The following is a 15,775-nucleotide window of genomic DNA, read 5'->3' as shown; positions in this document are numbered from 1 at the left end:
AGGAAGTGGCTCCAGTTAGCGTCAGCAACGCCACTCTGTTGGCTCCTGAGGAAGTCAAGGTTGGTGTTTTTCATTGTTTCTTGTTGTTGACCGGTTTAACGAAGGTTTCAAACCAGTTTAAACGAGATGATGCAGAAGTAATAATGAGCAGATCACTTGAGCACTCAAAAGATCTCAAGATCCTGGCACAAATAAAGCTAGTTCAGTTTCCTTTACACTGAAATTCTGCTTCAATTCTGATCATTCAGGAGAAGAACAAGGCTGGAGACGTTCTCGGCGACACAGAGAAATCAGCCACCGATAAGAAACGGGAGAGACGTAAGAAGAAGAAACTGAAGCGTGTGAAGATCCAGGAGCGTGAGAAGAGGATGAAACTTAAAGAGGCTGCGAGTGAAGGAAAGATCAAGAAAAAGTCAAAGGCCCATGTGGAAGAAACTCTCAAGAAACTTACTAAAGGAGGAAAAGCCAAATTGCTCACGGTGAGTTTCTGCTTGGTTCTCAGCGAAATTTGGGTGAGGGAATTTTTGCGATGAACTTGTATAACCTTTAGTATAAGGAAGTGATGGTTCATTTACATGAAAAAAAATCTGTAGTCCATGTCTGAGAAAGCAGATAGTTATATTTTTAGAACTTGTAACCAGAGAAAGAAAATCTATGAGTGATCTATAGCTCACACTCCCAGATAGCTGATGTTTGCCAACAACTTGGTGGCTTTTAGCACATCATATACATTATCACAAGAGGAGAAGGATTAGATCTCGTCATTGATTTGTACTAGAATCTGGTTCATTTATGCTTAATTTAAAGCAGGCTAATCGCAACCCTTTTGTAATCCAGTGACCCAGCAGTTTAATTCAGTTTAACCTTGCGCTACGACTCACGTGAAACACACTTATAAGTCACGTATATTATTCTGTTTTCGCACCTCACAGGATGACGGAATGGACAAAGCGCTCCGCTCATCTCAAGCCTTCTTCTCCCAACTTCAAGACCAAGTCAGGAGTCAGATCAAGGGCTCAAAGGATCAGGCTGCCAAAAAGAAGAAACAGAAAGAGGTTTCTGCTAACAAGCTGAAGTTATAGAGCTCTGATTGTGTTGTGTATCATGTACAGTTTCTCTTTATCAGATGAGAATGAATTAAGCCCAGATCTCCACATGAACTGGTCATTTATATTAAAATGTTTTGTCATATTTAAAAAAAAAAAAGTCCTCATTTGTGTGGTTGTGTTGTGCTGAAATCTGAGCGATCTTACACACAGTCCACATATTTCACGTCACCAAAAATATCCATATTAGTCATCATGTGGTGGTAGGTTAAGTAGGGAAAGCCTTTAAACCTGCACTAAAATGAACCCCATAAGAGAGTATTGTATAGCACCGTGTACCGCTGGAACATCAGCCATTAGAGTGTCGGGATCTGTGAATGTGACACGTAAATGATATGAACTACTCAGGGAGATGATTGCTTGAATGATGTTTGTTCTGTGATGCTTTTGGGAAACTTAGCCAAGGTAAGTAATAAAAATAAAACACATCAAGTGTTCTTTAGTTAGCTGAGCCGCATACGAGTGTAAGTTTGTGACCTGATATTAAATGTTCACTCGGGACAGAAAAAAAGGTAGACTTGTAAGTTGAAGTGTCAACCAAATTTTAATTCACAAAGGAAACAAATCAGAAGCATCATGTCTTGCTGAGTGGCTCAGTCAAAGGAGTTCATCAGAGCCCTTTTATATTAGTACAGGATCCCGGTTGGCTGCCTCATAGCTTACACATAACATAACACAACTCTAAACATGAATACACACAGCTTTGGAATTATGTTGAGTTTAGCCACTGATAACGGAGGCAGTGCCGGCATGTTGCAGCCTGAGAGAGAGAGAGAAAAAAAAAACATCCACTGGAGAGCAAGGCCACAGTTTTAAAAAGGCACACAGGATTCGAGTATTTAACCCTGGTTCAGCTTCTTTGCATATCTGAATAAATATCAGCACTGTTTAGTGAAACTTAAGATCAAGTCATTATTGTGGTCAACAACTTCGAGTGCACTGCAATAGTGGTAAACTAATCACAAAATTATTATTAAGGATTAATGGGTGAAAAAAATGTACCGTATTTTCGACAATAAGTAAAAAATAAAATTCCATCCAAATACAAGTTCACAAAATAAGGGCGGGCAGTACGTCAGTAAGGCGTTCTTACAACAGGATTGCTTCACTAACCGTCAACAAATTAGTAGGTCAAACAAAAAAATAAAATAAACCTTTGCTATTCAACAGCAAGTTTTTAGAAAGGAAAAAGTAGTGGAAAATTACATTAATATCCAATACACTAATTGCTAGTGTGAGTAATAACAATTAGACACATGACAATTTATTGTGATGATATTTATACCAACGTATCGTCCACCCCGGTCCCAGATCCTGATCGACATCTAATAAACTCACGTCTTTATAAAAGGTTATAGCTCAAATAAAAGAGAATGAATGTCCAGTTAAAAAAAAGGAGGTAACAAGTGCTGTTTTTCCCCGATAAAGCCTCAAACCTACCTTTACGACATGTCTTACTGATCTAAAACTAATTCACTATGTGCCTACTGGGATACGGTGCACTCTCGGACTGCTGTACCAGTTCAACCAGCTGATTGGTTGGAGCAGTAGTCAGTTACCCAGTGCAGCTATCCTGTGCTTCTGTTGGGCGAGGGATCTAACAGACGAGGACCAGCCTTTGTGTGTTAGATATCACTGCGAGTGCACAGTTGTCACCTGCATTCTGGGGGTTATTGTGGACAATCCCTGACATTATCCACACGATTCACTATTTTAATAAAAGCTACCTGCAATTAAACCTTTCCAGAAGGCATCTTGCAAAATCTATATAACTATACATACTAAAATAAAGTGTTAAAAGATTTTTTTTCTACCACAGGCTTAACTTAAAGTCCTACTTTCATCATTTATCCTAATGCCATAACTCCTCAAATAAAACATGAAATGAATCAGTACTGGCAGAAAGTGTGAAAGAATATGTGTATTCTTAATGATGTTTTACGAAAAGAAAAACAAACACCACACTCGAGACAAGCGGATAAATTCTGGACAATAGGCATGTACCGATTTATACACCCTAATGCAATATTCATTAGATGATAGTTTAAGGGTAGACAGAACAGAGCATCTTCCAATAACGCATCATTACACAAACTGCAATAATAATATAATAAAGCGTAAAGATTTGGGCCGTTACGGTCGGGTCATGCCTACTGACTAGAACAGACTAGATCTCAGACTAAGTGCTTCAGTAAAATCACACCGGAACAGAAATAAAAGAATCTTAACGACACAGCCTCGTTCAGTGTTAGCTATGACCTTTCTTTGTCTACTGCCAAATACACACCATCACGACTTAACCACAAATATTCTGGTGTTGCCATTTGGCTCAAACTAACAATTTCAGATGGACCAGTGTGAATAGGGGAGAACATTCAAAAGGCTTGCAGTCATGCATGATGATGCTTCACCAATCGCTGCATGAAGGCCTCGAAACGGGTTTCAGGTTTTCAGAGGTTCTCATTGGCCAGTGTCTCGGTGGACATCCAAATTCTGGCCCCATTGAGGAATTTACTGAGCGGCGTACCCAGGATGTTGCGGCGACACAGATTGCCCATGGGGGAGAAGGGGAACGAGGAGCTGAGGTACTCAGGGGGAGCAGGGGACTCACTTGGAGACAATCCTGCCTTGAAATACATTTTGCTGGATTCACCCTGGGGGCTCTTGGGACTGCGTGCTGGAGTCGCCCCTCCTGTGTATTGCCTCAACTGATTCTGTAGAATTTCGATCTCATCCACCAGCACAGAGAGCTTGTGGAAGGTGGTGATGGGGCCACCGTTAGGGATGCGGGCCTCAGGCACCCAGCGTAGAAAGTAGAGCTTCCATAGGGGCAGATGGGAAGGCAGGAGCTGTGGCAGAAGCAAGCCCTGCAGGTCAGCTGGCCGAGAAAGACAGTCCTGCAGGAAGCGTTCAGCAGGGCTCTCTTGCTTTTCATTCACCTGAGCGATCTCTGTACGGAGTCGGGGCATCAGAGAATTACGGCGTGGTAGAGTATCGAGCACAGCCAGCCCGCCATTCTTCAGATCTGAAGGCAGACCTCGCAGCGTGGAACTGTAGTTTCTCTGTCAGAGGAAATACATACCATAGGTTATCATCATATGCACACCTACCATACTCGTATGTTGTCAGAATGACTGGTACCCAGAGGTTGCTTAGCAAAACTGGTCGACTCCCCTCTACAGTCACCATCAATAAATAGGGAGAACCACAGAACCACTGGTGTCCTGGAACTATACTTAGGTGACATGTAGTGACAGGGCAGTGTGTTGTGTTGCTATGGGTGTATAATTTGAAGCTAAAATAAAACTACTCTTCTTATAAAATGAATATATACATTTTTAAACCAGACAATGTTTAAACTTTGAGAAGCCATGCCAAGTTTTGTAAGAAAATAAGAAGCACCCGAGTCATGATGAAACAATCCTCACCTTGCTACGTTTGTGTGTGAACGTCCGTACCGTGCCGTTGTGCACACAGGGGGCGCTCTTGCCCACGTACAGAGGATTGTTAAAGAGAGCCTGATCTTTCAGGCTGAATTGCTGTGACCAGTCCCACACAGGGGGGAACTGCAAAACTTTGTCATGTCCCAGGGATATACTCTTACTCACAGCAAAATCCTGATGTAAGGAGAGAATTGCCACGGTCAGGTACTGTAACAGAAATGATCATGAACAGACTGTGTTGCCAAATCATCTTACCCTGCTGTGTTCAGCCCTTTGTCGTGGGCAGTTGAAAAGGAAAGTACTGAAAACAGGGATCCACATGCTGTCGCTCAGCACCGTGAGGTACATCTCTGTGAACTCGAAGGCTGCTGGGTACTGCTCCATTAACTGCCATACACAGTTCAGGAACAGCAGAAACAGAGGAGACTGCACAAGAGAGAACACGGGATACACTGAGCATGCAGGATTTCAGATTGAACATTTTCCCTATTCAAGTGAATCAGCTTTAGGTGTGCTTTAGGTACAGTTTCTATTTTCACATTTTGTACATGTACATTTTTTAGAATAGAGTTAAGCGTTCATGACACCAAGCAACATTCTTCACCTATATTTTGGTCTGTTGACAAATTAAAATGGATTCTGTGATCAAATTAAATCATAGCTTTAGGCTAAATTATTTAACAGGATTTTTTGTTTTTACTAGTGTGTTCTAGGCAAACAATTCCACTGTTGTTGTTGGCACTGAATCAGTGCCAAACTGAATGCCAGCTGCCTCATCGCTAACTGTCCCGGAACTCCTGCAGTTCAGAATCAGGTATCGGACTCCACACTCCTACCTCCTCTTTATCGTTCTTCTTCAAATGATTGCAGCGATCGAGGAAGCGATGGCCAGCCATCACCCACTCCTTCTGCACCAGGCCCTGAAAACCTGCCAGACTCCGACAATGAGGGTCACACATGAGCTGCACCAGAGACGCAATGATGCAACTCAAATCCCGGTCCTCTTCTTCTGCAGGGAGAAACAGAGGGATGAAAAATTTAATTAATAAGAGAATAACAGAAAGAGAATGACAGACAGAGAGAGAGAGAAAGAGAACCCTATAGTCAACAGACAGATTCAGTACCATGAAGTTGTGTACAGTAAAAAGTACAGTCATACATACATATAGAGCACAGATTTACATTCAATACAACATTCAGCAGCATCTCTGAGCATCTCTAACCTTGCAGAATGACAGAGGATTGTTTCCCATCCAGCATGTAAATGACCTCCACTGCATGCCTCAAAAATGCCCTGAAAAACACCACACAGATTGTTTGTGTTTTGTATAGCATGCATGTCTATCCCTCCATCTGTCTACATTCATTCCCTCTTGGGTTTCTACTAGCATTTAAAAGATGCAGATTTGAAATAATTCATAAAGATATAAAATGATACTCAAATAATTTGTGCCCATTGTTATTTTAATATTGTGAAGAATTTTGCTCATTTCATAATCAGCCCTTAATGTAATAAATGCAATGACAAGAATGATCTTCATACATCATCATCTACTTAGTACGGTTTTGGCATTTAAGCGCCCACAGTGACTCCTCTAAATAAAGGAAGGTGTCAGAGTGGTGGTATGAGCACGAGGCTGTGAGAGAACCAGCTTGTCATTTGGCAAAGACATGGTGTTTATTCATACCTGACGTATTCCATCCAACGTGAACTTTCCATGGACGACAGCCATTTTTCCTCAGACTCCTCAAAGGGTTCTGTTTGCACACACACACACACACACACACACACACACACACACACACACACACACACACACACACACACACACACACACTGTATATATATATACACAAACGCCCTCTCTCATAAACACAAGAATAAGGATAAGAATGGGAGGATTTTGAAGGGACTCTTTAGACAGTGCTCTGCATCACCACCATTATAGCATATCTTTTTGAAAAATGGTGTTCGTTCGTTCAGTACAGTTTCAAAGTGTTGCTAACTTGATGCCAAAGATCACTTAATCTGTTCTGGCAGCACGTGTCCTGGTAATAAAACTTTACTAGCCGGCACTACATGTTAGGTTTTTTCTTTAATTCGTCACTCATCACCATCAGCCATGTTTTATTGATATAAAGACGACCAAACCTGTAGATTCTGTACAATCTGATAGAGCATCTAAATACAATAGAACCTAACTGCACAACTGGACTGAATGATTCTGACAGGTGTAGGTGTGTGTGAAATACCTTTACCAGCCAAAGCGGAAATCAAGAGCAGGTCTGTAAAGTCTTTGATCAATACAGATGTGTCTAACCTGAATACTTCTACATGTGTCGTTTAGCTTTTAATAGCAATATTGTATTAAACACTGAGCAATTAGGCTATAAAAAAAAAGCGTGTGAGTACAAAAACACATGGTGCTGGTGTTAGTTCCTTTTGCTGGGTATCGCCCACCTGCTAATCGTGCACATACATGAGAAAGAAACCAAGTGCGTGAGACGATTTGATCTAAAATTACTAGTCTTTATACCAAAGGAAGGCTGACTTTAGTGCTACAACATGCCAAGGCAGGCAAAGCTTGTCCATGTGGCAATGTTTCTGCTCCTCTAAAACGACCGTTATGGACAGACCACTGACTCACACAGCTATAGAGCTGCCACAGAAATTTAAAGACAACCGTCTTATGCATCTTTTCAAATTCTGAGGAATCGGGTAAATCCAATGTAACACCTTTTTCTATTTTTGAAAGGAACATCTTGAAGTTTTATTGGTATTTAGCTTGTTCAAACACATCCACCTCAGAAAAGGCTTGTTAAATAGCTACATAGTTTGCCAGGTTTTGGAAATAACAAGCTCTACAAGTGCACCATAAGATATAAATAGCTTATTACATAAGATTATTACAGTTACTGATGACGTAGTCGTAATCACCATGTTCACAATAAGGCGATGAGTCGGATAAGGTCGTTCAGGAACAGAAAACGATGCTAAAATGTGCAGTGCATCAGAACTGAACAGCAGATTTATGACAAGATTTATGTGTCTGAAAAAGCCAGACACTTTTAAACATTTAAATTCCCTTTCTATTCAAATTCCAGTTGTGTGAGGTGGTAACCCATCAGGGCAAACAGAGAGGCTGAGAGAGACTCTGCTCACCGATCACACAGGTCTGCCGCAGCTTCACTAATGCAGACTGAATTTCCTGGATGCTCGGCAGGCTCTTGTCCAAATCTGTCTTTAGGACGTTGCTGCGCATCGGGTGGCTTTTGATTACTGCGCTGCAAATCCTGTCAAAATTCAGAAGTATAATCATCAGATTATATCTTTATCTATCTAACTATCTGTATAAACACAAACACACACACACACACACACACACACACACACACACACACACACACACACACAAACCACACCAACTCATAACCATGTTCTTGGAGATGTCTGTTTTCTTGGTTTTCTGTTTCAACTTGGACAACTTGGTTTTATTTCTGGTGCCAAAAGATTAAGCGATTGAGTCGAAATGCTCTTTGCAAGATTCAAAATAAATTGGAAACAGACACTTGCTACGTAACACCCGGGGAAAATGAATTCAGACTTCCTGCATTCCCATGACCTAAGCCGCTTTATTTATAATGTTTATGTAAAATATAAAAGAACAGATGACAACTTTTTTATCCTCTTCTCATTTTCCCTCAAACATTTTCCATTCTCACCTAATCTATTGTCATTCCCCGTACCTTTGATCTAGCTTCCTCTGCTGCTGGGGATCAGTGATGTTGGACATACGAACCAGGGCACTCCCACTGGGGTGATTCCAGCACCATAACTACACACACACACACACACAGATACACACATGCTGAGTTTAGCTTTATAGTACAAGCCAAATCTTGTCCATAGCCTATGAATTGTTTAATAAACAGTAAACTGTATTTTCCTAAATTATGTGCATCATTTAAACTACAAATTGATGACATATTCCTACTAGCCTGGCTTTTATGGCTCGTTAAGTTACTTGACATTAATTGGAGAGCACTTTTTAACTAAGGACAGGCGTGAAGTCAGGGACAATGGATCTGTGCACTCACCGGGAGACGTTGAGCTTTAAAGTAACAGGCATACTGCTTCAGGTCCTGATCTGCCAAGGAGGACGGTACTACAAAGAACTCTGAGAGACTGGGGAGAAAGACATGGCACCCTTTTAAAACCTCTTAAGAAGACAGACAAGATTACTTTCACACAGGCAGCAACAGGATGAAGAAAGGGACTGTGAGGCCCTAGAAATGTGTGTCACTATCACTGGATCCCTTTGTCCTATTTACAAAAAAGAAGAGAGAAAAAAAAAAGGAAGCACTGTTTAAAGCACTTGCTGCTAATCTTAACTGGTTCATCTTTGAGAAAAGCAAATTTCCACTAAATAGTTTTAGTAAGTAACTAGGTAACAACTTGCACGGGAAGAAAAGATCATTTTCAATTTTTAAAAAGCACAAAATACAGCACAATTTGTCTGTGCTCCTGACGAAATAAGAAAAAAAAAAGAAAAGAAAAAAGGAAACGAAAAAAAATAAATCTAAATTCTTCCTGCTGTCATGTGGTGTTCAGAAAAATGAAAGCAACTAGAAGAGAAATGCAGAAATGACAATCAGCTCGTTTCAGGGCTGATTCACATGTAATGGACAAATGAACTTAGTTTATAATGTTCATTTGAAGGTTTCGCAGTAACAACAGCAAATCAGTATTAGGCCTCACAGATGGGGCTGTTATATAAGCTTCTAATAATCCTGTTGCATAAGAAAATGTTTTCATTAAAAGAAGGTTTATGTACATAATGAGCTAGATTTATCCTAATCCCAATTTATCTGTTAATCCACACTGCTGTTTGGAAAGTAATATTCAGTACATGCTTTATGTGTACACACACACACACACACAAACAAACAGATACACACAGACAAACAAACACACACACAAACAAATACAGACAGACGAACACACACACAGCCAAATAAACGCACACACACACACACACAGAAAAAACTAACACACACAGACAAACGCACACACACACACAGACAAACGAACACACAGAGACAAACAAACATACACCCACAGACACACCCACACCCACACACACACCTGGGAGAGACCAGATACTCCTCATTAATGGAGCACACCCTCCATTCTGAGGCACTGGTGCGTTTGATTTCTCTGTCCCAGTCAGAAGAGCAATCAAACATGGCTGTCTGCATCGCCTTCCCTGAGTCCACTCCATTCACCTTCTTACCTACACACACACAAAATTCAAAATTACTCAATCTGGGCCTACAGTACATAAAGCACCACTTAACTTGTTTGCCAACTCATTTGTGGGAAATGGAGTGTATCTGCTGCATAGGCCTTCACCATGTATATGTTTGTGTGTGTGTGTGTTTGTGTGCGTGTGTGTGTGTGTGTATTACCTGAGGAGTAGCATGTACCAACATACTCGAACCCAAACAATAGCTGACTGTCGGCTGGGTGAGAGTAGTGTGCAATAGCAAGGCAAACCTACAGCACGGGAGAGTCGCATAATCACAACTTCATAATCACAATCATGAGCATCATTACAATACTAACAGTAATTAAATATTAACAAATGAAGAATTGCACAACAGTGGCTAAAAAAAAGAAAATCTTTTACATTATAAATACAAAAACATTTAGAAAATGGATGGATAGATGGATAAACAAGCAAGTGTCCTTAGTACAATAGCCGAACAGAGATACGAGACATGAATGGAAAGACTGATTTAATGCACCACGGTCAATAAAACCTGATCTCTTGTGCTGTGCTTGCAGCGAAGCTCACCATTATTACAGCTCATCCTGGCAGCTTTAGCAATGCCCATGATCACCTTCATTTCACTCCTTTTCAGTCTTATAACAAATTTATAAAATTCAACACCTCGACAGACCAACAAGAAAAAATAATTCAAATAGGTCTTTTGATGCAGGACGTATTCAAATCTGGCTCTTTCATACGGCACACCTGTCTCTTGGTTCTGCTGTTTACTCATTCGTAATGGAGTTTGCTGTTTCAGGCTCCGTGCCATCTATGGAAAATTTCACCAGTCTGTGTCGGATTTCTGGCTGACCAGCAGACCTGCCTTCACTACAAACTGTGGACATTTAACGCTAGGAATTTATTTTCACAGCTGAGATATTCAACACAGCTGAGCTTTTAAATCATCGCTGTGCTCTGAATTTCTGATGCAAGTGAAAGCTCACGCTTTATTTTATGCCTATTCAGCTTATCTTGGTGTCTTGGTTAAAACGGTGCAGAAAGGAGGCTTTTACACTGTGTTCTTCGTAATGGAAAAGGAGCCTAAACTATATATAAAAAACATCATGATGGAGAATAGCATGTGCTGAGAATGTTGTTGGTGGCTATGACACGAAAAAGAAAAAAAAACCTACACAGTGAACCTTATTCATGCAGGTCAGAGACGAGGTGCCGTCGCTCGTGTGGCTTCGTGTGCACTAGTGTGTGTGTGTGTGTGTGTAGCTGTGCAGCTCTGTAATTTCCTCAGAATAATAAGCTGTTACAGTTTGGCTCTTTTCCATCTGTCACAAAGAAAAACATGGAACTCCCTTCTATAGCTGTATGCAGTAATTACACTCAACCCCTTTACCAGACACAGGAGGTGTGATTAAATCCCACACAGCCATTCCAACCAGACACAAAGAAAACACACACTCACCAAACCCAACTGAGCAGACAGACTAAAAACATGAACAGGGCTCTGACAGGTAAACATGGAGGTATTCATACTCAAAACACCTGAAAATCTGATCTAGATACTTCACTGGGTCTACAGGGGTGGCTTAAATCGCCACAAACTGAGATGAGTTTCCACTTTGCACTTATAAAATAGTTATAATCAGTATCAGACACATTGACATCATTCAAAATTAAGACCTATATACAAACAGATCGATTATCTAATTGGCCATAAAATCATGCAATGATCAATGTTTTTTCAAGAGCTTTAGATAATTATTTATCTCTTCCATTCTAATGTTTGATGTAAATACAGTCGTATGCAAACGTTTAGGCACCCCTGACAATTTCCATGATTTTCATTTATAAATATTTTGGATCTCTCAAATAACTGAATGACACGGTAATATTTCAGTAGTGACATGAGGTTTATTGGGGTAATAGAAAATGCGCAATATGCATGAAAACGAAATTAGACAGGTGCATAAATTTGGGCACTCTAACAGAAAAATCATATCAATATTTAGTAGAGCCTCCTTTAGCAGAAATAGCAGCTTCTAGACACTTCCTATGGCCTGTAATGAGTGTCTGGATTCTGGATGAATATATTTTGGACCATTCCTCCTTACAAAACGTCTCCAGTTCAGTTACGTTTAATGGTTGCCGAGCACGGACAGCCCGCTTCAAATCACCCCACAGATGTACAATGATATTCAGGTCTGGGGACTGGGAGGGTTATTCCAGAACATTGTATTTATTCCTCTGCATAAATGCGGAGTAGATTTTGAGCAGTGTTTTGGGTCGTTGTCTTGTTGAAATATCCAGCCATGGTGTGACTGATTGTGACTTTGTGACTGATTCCTTAACATTATTCTCAAGAATCTGCTGATATTGAGTGGAATCCAGCCAACCGCCAATCTGACTGTGGGTAGCAAGTGTGTTTGTTGGAATGCTGTGTTCTTTTGTTCAAGAACTGTGCCTGTGGTCTTCCAGTTCCTCACTATGTTCCTCACAGTGGACACTGACAGCTTATATCTCTGCGATAACTTTTTGTAGCCTTCCCTTAAACCATAATGTTGAACAATCTTTGTTTTCAGGTCATTTGAGACTTGTTTTGAGGCCTCCATATTGCCACTCTTCAGAAGAGAGTCAAAGAGAACAACAACTTACAATTGGCCACCTTAAATACCTTTTCTCATGATTGGGTGCGCCTGTCTATGAAGTACAAGGCTTAATGAGCCACTAAACCAATCGTGTGTTCCAATTAATCAGTGCTAAGTAGTTACAGGTATTCAAATCAACAAAATGGCAAGGGTGCCCAAATTTATGCACCTGTCTAATTTCGTTTTGATGCATATTGCACATTTTCTGTTAATCCAATAAACCTCATTTCCCTACTGAAATATTACTGTGTCCTTCAGTTAATCAAAATGAAATTGCTGATCCAAACACCCAAATATTTATAAATGAAAATCATGGAAATTGTCAGGGGTGCCTAAACTTTGCATACGGCTGTATGAGCTTAGTGAATCTGAGGATCAAAACAAAAAGAATCCAGAGAGCAGACAGATTAGTAAAAGGTTGGAATGGTTAAAACTGTTTAATTTAATCATCTGTGAATAGGGATGTGTTCATGACTAGCACAAAAGAAAATACTGGGAAAGCCTAGTAGTGTATCATAGCCTATAAACAACGGGGTGCAACTTCATTATGGTTTTTAACAAGCTGAGAGTCTAGCGCATGTCATCATCAAAAATAAATCTGGGAATTATTCCAGTTATCTCTCACAAAATACTCAAAGTTGGTTGTTTTTAGTCTGAGCTTTTCAGTTAACGTTTGTCACATAATGCCTCTGAGGACTTGCGTATATTAGACATAAAGCTTGAATTGTGTTAAATCGGTACTGGGTATAACTTAACACTCAGATCTTTTCAATTTTTGTTATGGTGCCATCACTATAAAAGCCACCACACATATTGTTTTATGCTTTAGGAATTGTTTGAGGTAGACACTAGTTTTACAACAGTCTTTGGCTTCATGTAAAAAACTGGAAATCCACTCATAGTTCTACGGTTTAGCAGTAAAATTAAAGGTTTTACGTTTATGGTATTTGGCAGACACCCTTATCCAGAGTGACGTACAACAGTGCTTTTGGGTTTGTGTTCGGTGTATGGGGTAAATAAAGCGAATGTTTGGTCACAAAGGTCTTGTTTGAAAACTGTGGGCCTGTAAATTTCTGCCTTAAACAGAACACAATCAAACAGAATATGAATTAAAAAAATACAATTTATAATCCAATCTTAAATCTGTTCATACAGCAACAAGCATCATCAATACACATCCATGACCCAGTCAATCATTATTAGTCAGTGCTGAAAAAAGTGATCTAAAGACCACAAATCTATTTGTAATGACAGCATTTTTATTACCTAGGAATCAAAAAGCGGTCAAAAGGGCAGCGTACTGAGGATTATGAGAAGAACAAACCGAGTAGACAATTAATTGTAGTGTTTGAGCAATGACCCTAGCAATGTAATAACTCTCATGTGCTGTGTGAACGCTATGCTTTCTGACTGTGACTGTGTGCTGGTGAGCTGTATTCTGCTTGCCCTACACGTAAGCTCCACAGATCAGCATGCTGTCCCGGAGGTTTCTAAAAGGCTCTAAAATGGAACTGCAACAAACGCGTCTGTGTTTGCTGCGCGTTCAGAAAGTGAGACCAGTCCTCAATGGTCTTTTTGTTCCTCTTGTTTCCTGCTTTTCGCGCCCCCGTCTCGCCTTCCTTCACATATTTCTCAGAAGCTGGCAGAATCGACTTGAGTCAAACTTTGCCACCAGGCTTTCACTTTCCTGCTTGCTACTTCTCCCTCCCTCGTCCCTCCGCTCTTCTCTTCACAAGCTCTGGTGAAGCTACTTGCTCCCAAGCATTTGTTGGTTAAGTCCAGGTGAAAAACTACTTCACACAAACGGTACATGATTCACTGCTGCCTTTTCCCATTGCTTAAAGGAAACAAGAGTTTTTTTTCCCCACTATGAGAAAAAAAAAAATCTTCCTTCCCCACAATGACTAAGAACCATTCCTAACATACTGTGAACTCTTTTATCCCTGCTCTGAGTCAGACTGAAGGAATGGCCAATCAGAAGCTGTCGTGCTAAAAGAATGATGAAACGGAGATTTTTAATTGCTTCTGTCAACTGGTGAGTCAGGGGTACTGTGAGGAATGTTCCTGTTGATTTTACACAAATTTCTCCAGGCAACAGCAGCTGTTATGGAACAACCAGACGGCCTTGGAAGGGTATTGTGAGTCAGCGAGCATGGGTCTCCCTGTGTCAAGCCATCTCTCAACATGAAGCATTCATTCTCTCATACTGAAATATAACAAAATGGAACTTTCTTTAAAAGCTTTTGGGGAGGTTAAAGAATAAAAAAAATTCAGTACTCTATTCTGATTATGTCCTTTTCAAGAAAAATGAACAGAAAGACATTGATTAGTCAGACAAAACAGAGGCCAAGGCAAAAGATACCTTTAAATTGATAAACAGGTCTTCTTTTAGGACTGGAGAACAGTGAAATTTAATTGGACATTTTTTCAAGTAAGGAAAACGAACATTTGGGCCCCAGACAGCCGAGTAGGTTGGAGAAGAGCACTGGCTCGTCTTCATACAAAGACGGTGCTTATTTTCAGCCAGACGCTGCTAGCCAGATGGAGTGGCAGGATGAAGGAAGGAGTGACTGGAGGAGCATACAATCTGTAATCCACTCCATCCTACAGCCTCTCGAGAGCAGAGGAAACGATCAGAGTTGTATTTTTGCTGTGTCACTGCACAGCCCAATGCACTGTTTCAGGTATGCAAAGCTGTTCTGTGTCATTAGTTGGCTGACCATGAGAGAAACAAAATATTTACAACGATAACTCGAACTATGGCTCACCCTTTTCTGTGGGATTGGTGCAACTGAACAACAGAGCTCTAAATCCACTTTTAAACTAATCCTCCATACAAATCATGAGGTTTGTGTAGTGTGTGTTTATAGTTTTTAGTGTAGTGTCTATAATGCACCATGTGTGTGTGTACCTTCTTGGCAGTCTCGGGTCCAGCTTCGTCGAAGCGGAAGCGGACGATCCGGAAATCCTTGCAGTACAAGATTAACTCGGTGGGATTAAATTTTAGCTTCTTATTGCAGCCCAAAATCTTCTGCTTACCCTTCGCATCATTCACTGTGGGGAACAACAGACAAAAACATTAGTGACAGTGACATGACATACGTCTGCTACTGATAGGGAAACTATATCAGTTTACGGTCATTCTCTGCATTTAACCCATCCAAAGTGCACACACAGCAGTGAACACACACACCGTGAACACACACCCGGAGCAGTGGGCAGCCATTTATGCTGCGGCTCCCATGGAGCAGTTGGGGGGATTCGGTGCCTTGCTCAAGGGCACATCAGTTGTG

General features: G+C 40.7%; 2 protein-coding genes across 3 annotated transcripts in view; one reads left to right on the top strand and one right to left on the bottom strand.

Moving 5' to 3' along the window:
• Nucleotides 1–1,206, top strand: part of mphosph10 (M-phase phosphoprotein 10 (U3 small nucleolar ribonucleoprotein)) — a 9,890-nt gene extending 8,684 nt beyond the window's left edge. The window contains exons 9-11 of the mRNA XM_027157527.2: nt 1–59; nt 249–479; nt 933–1,206. The exon at nt 1–59 is cut by the window's left edge and continues 49 nt beyond it. Coding sequence (XP_027013328.2) covers nt 1–59; nt 249–479; nt 933–1,082 — 440 coding nt within the window. The 3' untranslated portion in view covers nt 1,083–1,206. The remainder of the gene's footprint in view (nt 60–248; nt 480–932) is intronic.
• Nucleotides 1,207–1,631: 425 nt separating this feature from the next.
• mtmr10 (myotubularin related protein 10) overlaps nt 1,632–15,775 on the bottom strand; it is a 29,277-nt gene continuing 15,133 nt past the window's right edge. Inside the window, exons 5-17 of one of the 2 annotated variants that reach the window (XM_047815445.1) lie at nt 15,394–15,536; nt 10,019–10,106; nt 9,696–9,843; nt 8,648–8,735; nt 8,297–8,385; nt 7,713–7,843; nt 6,238–6,307; nt 5,773–5,843; nt 5,386–5,558; nt 4,805–4,975; nt 4,535–4,723; nt 3,718–4,168; nt 1,632–1,866 (exon numbers count right to left, since the gene is read on the bottom strand). In XM_047815445.1, coding sequence (XP_047671401.1) covers nt 1,766–1,866; nt 3,718–4,168; nt 4,535–4,723; nt 4,805–4,975; nt 5,386–5,558; nt 5,773–5,843; nt 6,238–6,307; nt 7,713–7,843; nt 8,297–8,385; nt 8,648–8,735; nt 9,696–9,843; nt 10,019–10,106; nt 15,394–15,536 — 1,913 coding nt within the window. In that variant the 3' untranslated portion in view covers nt 1,632–1,765. Of the gene's footprint in view, nt 4,169–4,534; nt 4,724–4,804; nt 4,976–5,385; nt 5,559–5,772; nt 5,844–6,237; nt 6,308–7,712; nt 7,844–8,296; nt 8,386–8,647; nt 8,736–9,695; nt 9,844–10,018; nt 10,107–15,393; nt 15,537–15,775 lie in introns of both variants that reach the window. The other variant, XM_027157525.2, reaches the window with a different exon arrangement.

This window comes from Tachysurus fulvidraco, chromosome 1 (genome assembly GCF_022655615.1).
Source record: "Tachysurus fulvidraco isolate hzauxx_2018 chromosome 1, HZAU_PFXX_2.0, whole genome shotgun sequence".
Taxonomy (NCBI): domain Eukaryota; kingdom Metazoa; phylum Chordata; class Actinopteri; order Siluriformes; family Bagridae; genus Tachysurus; species Tachysurus fulvidraco.
This window is presented reverse-complemented; position numbering and strand designations above follow the sequence as displayed.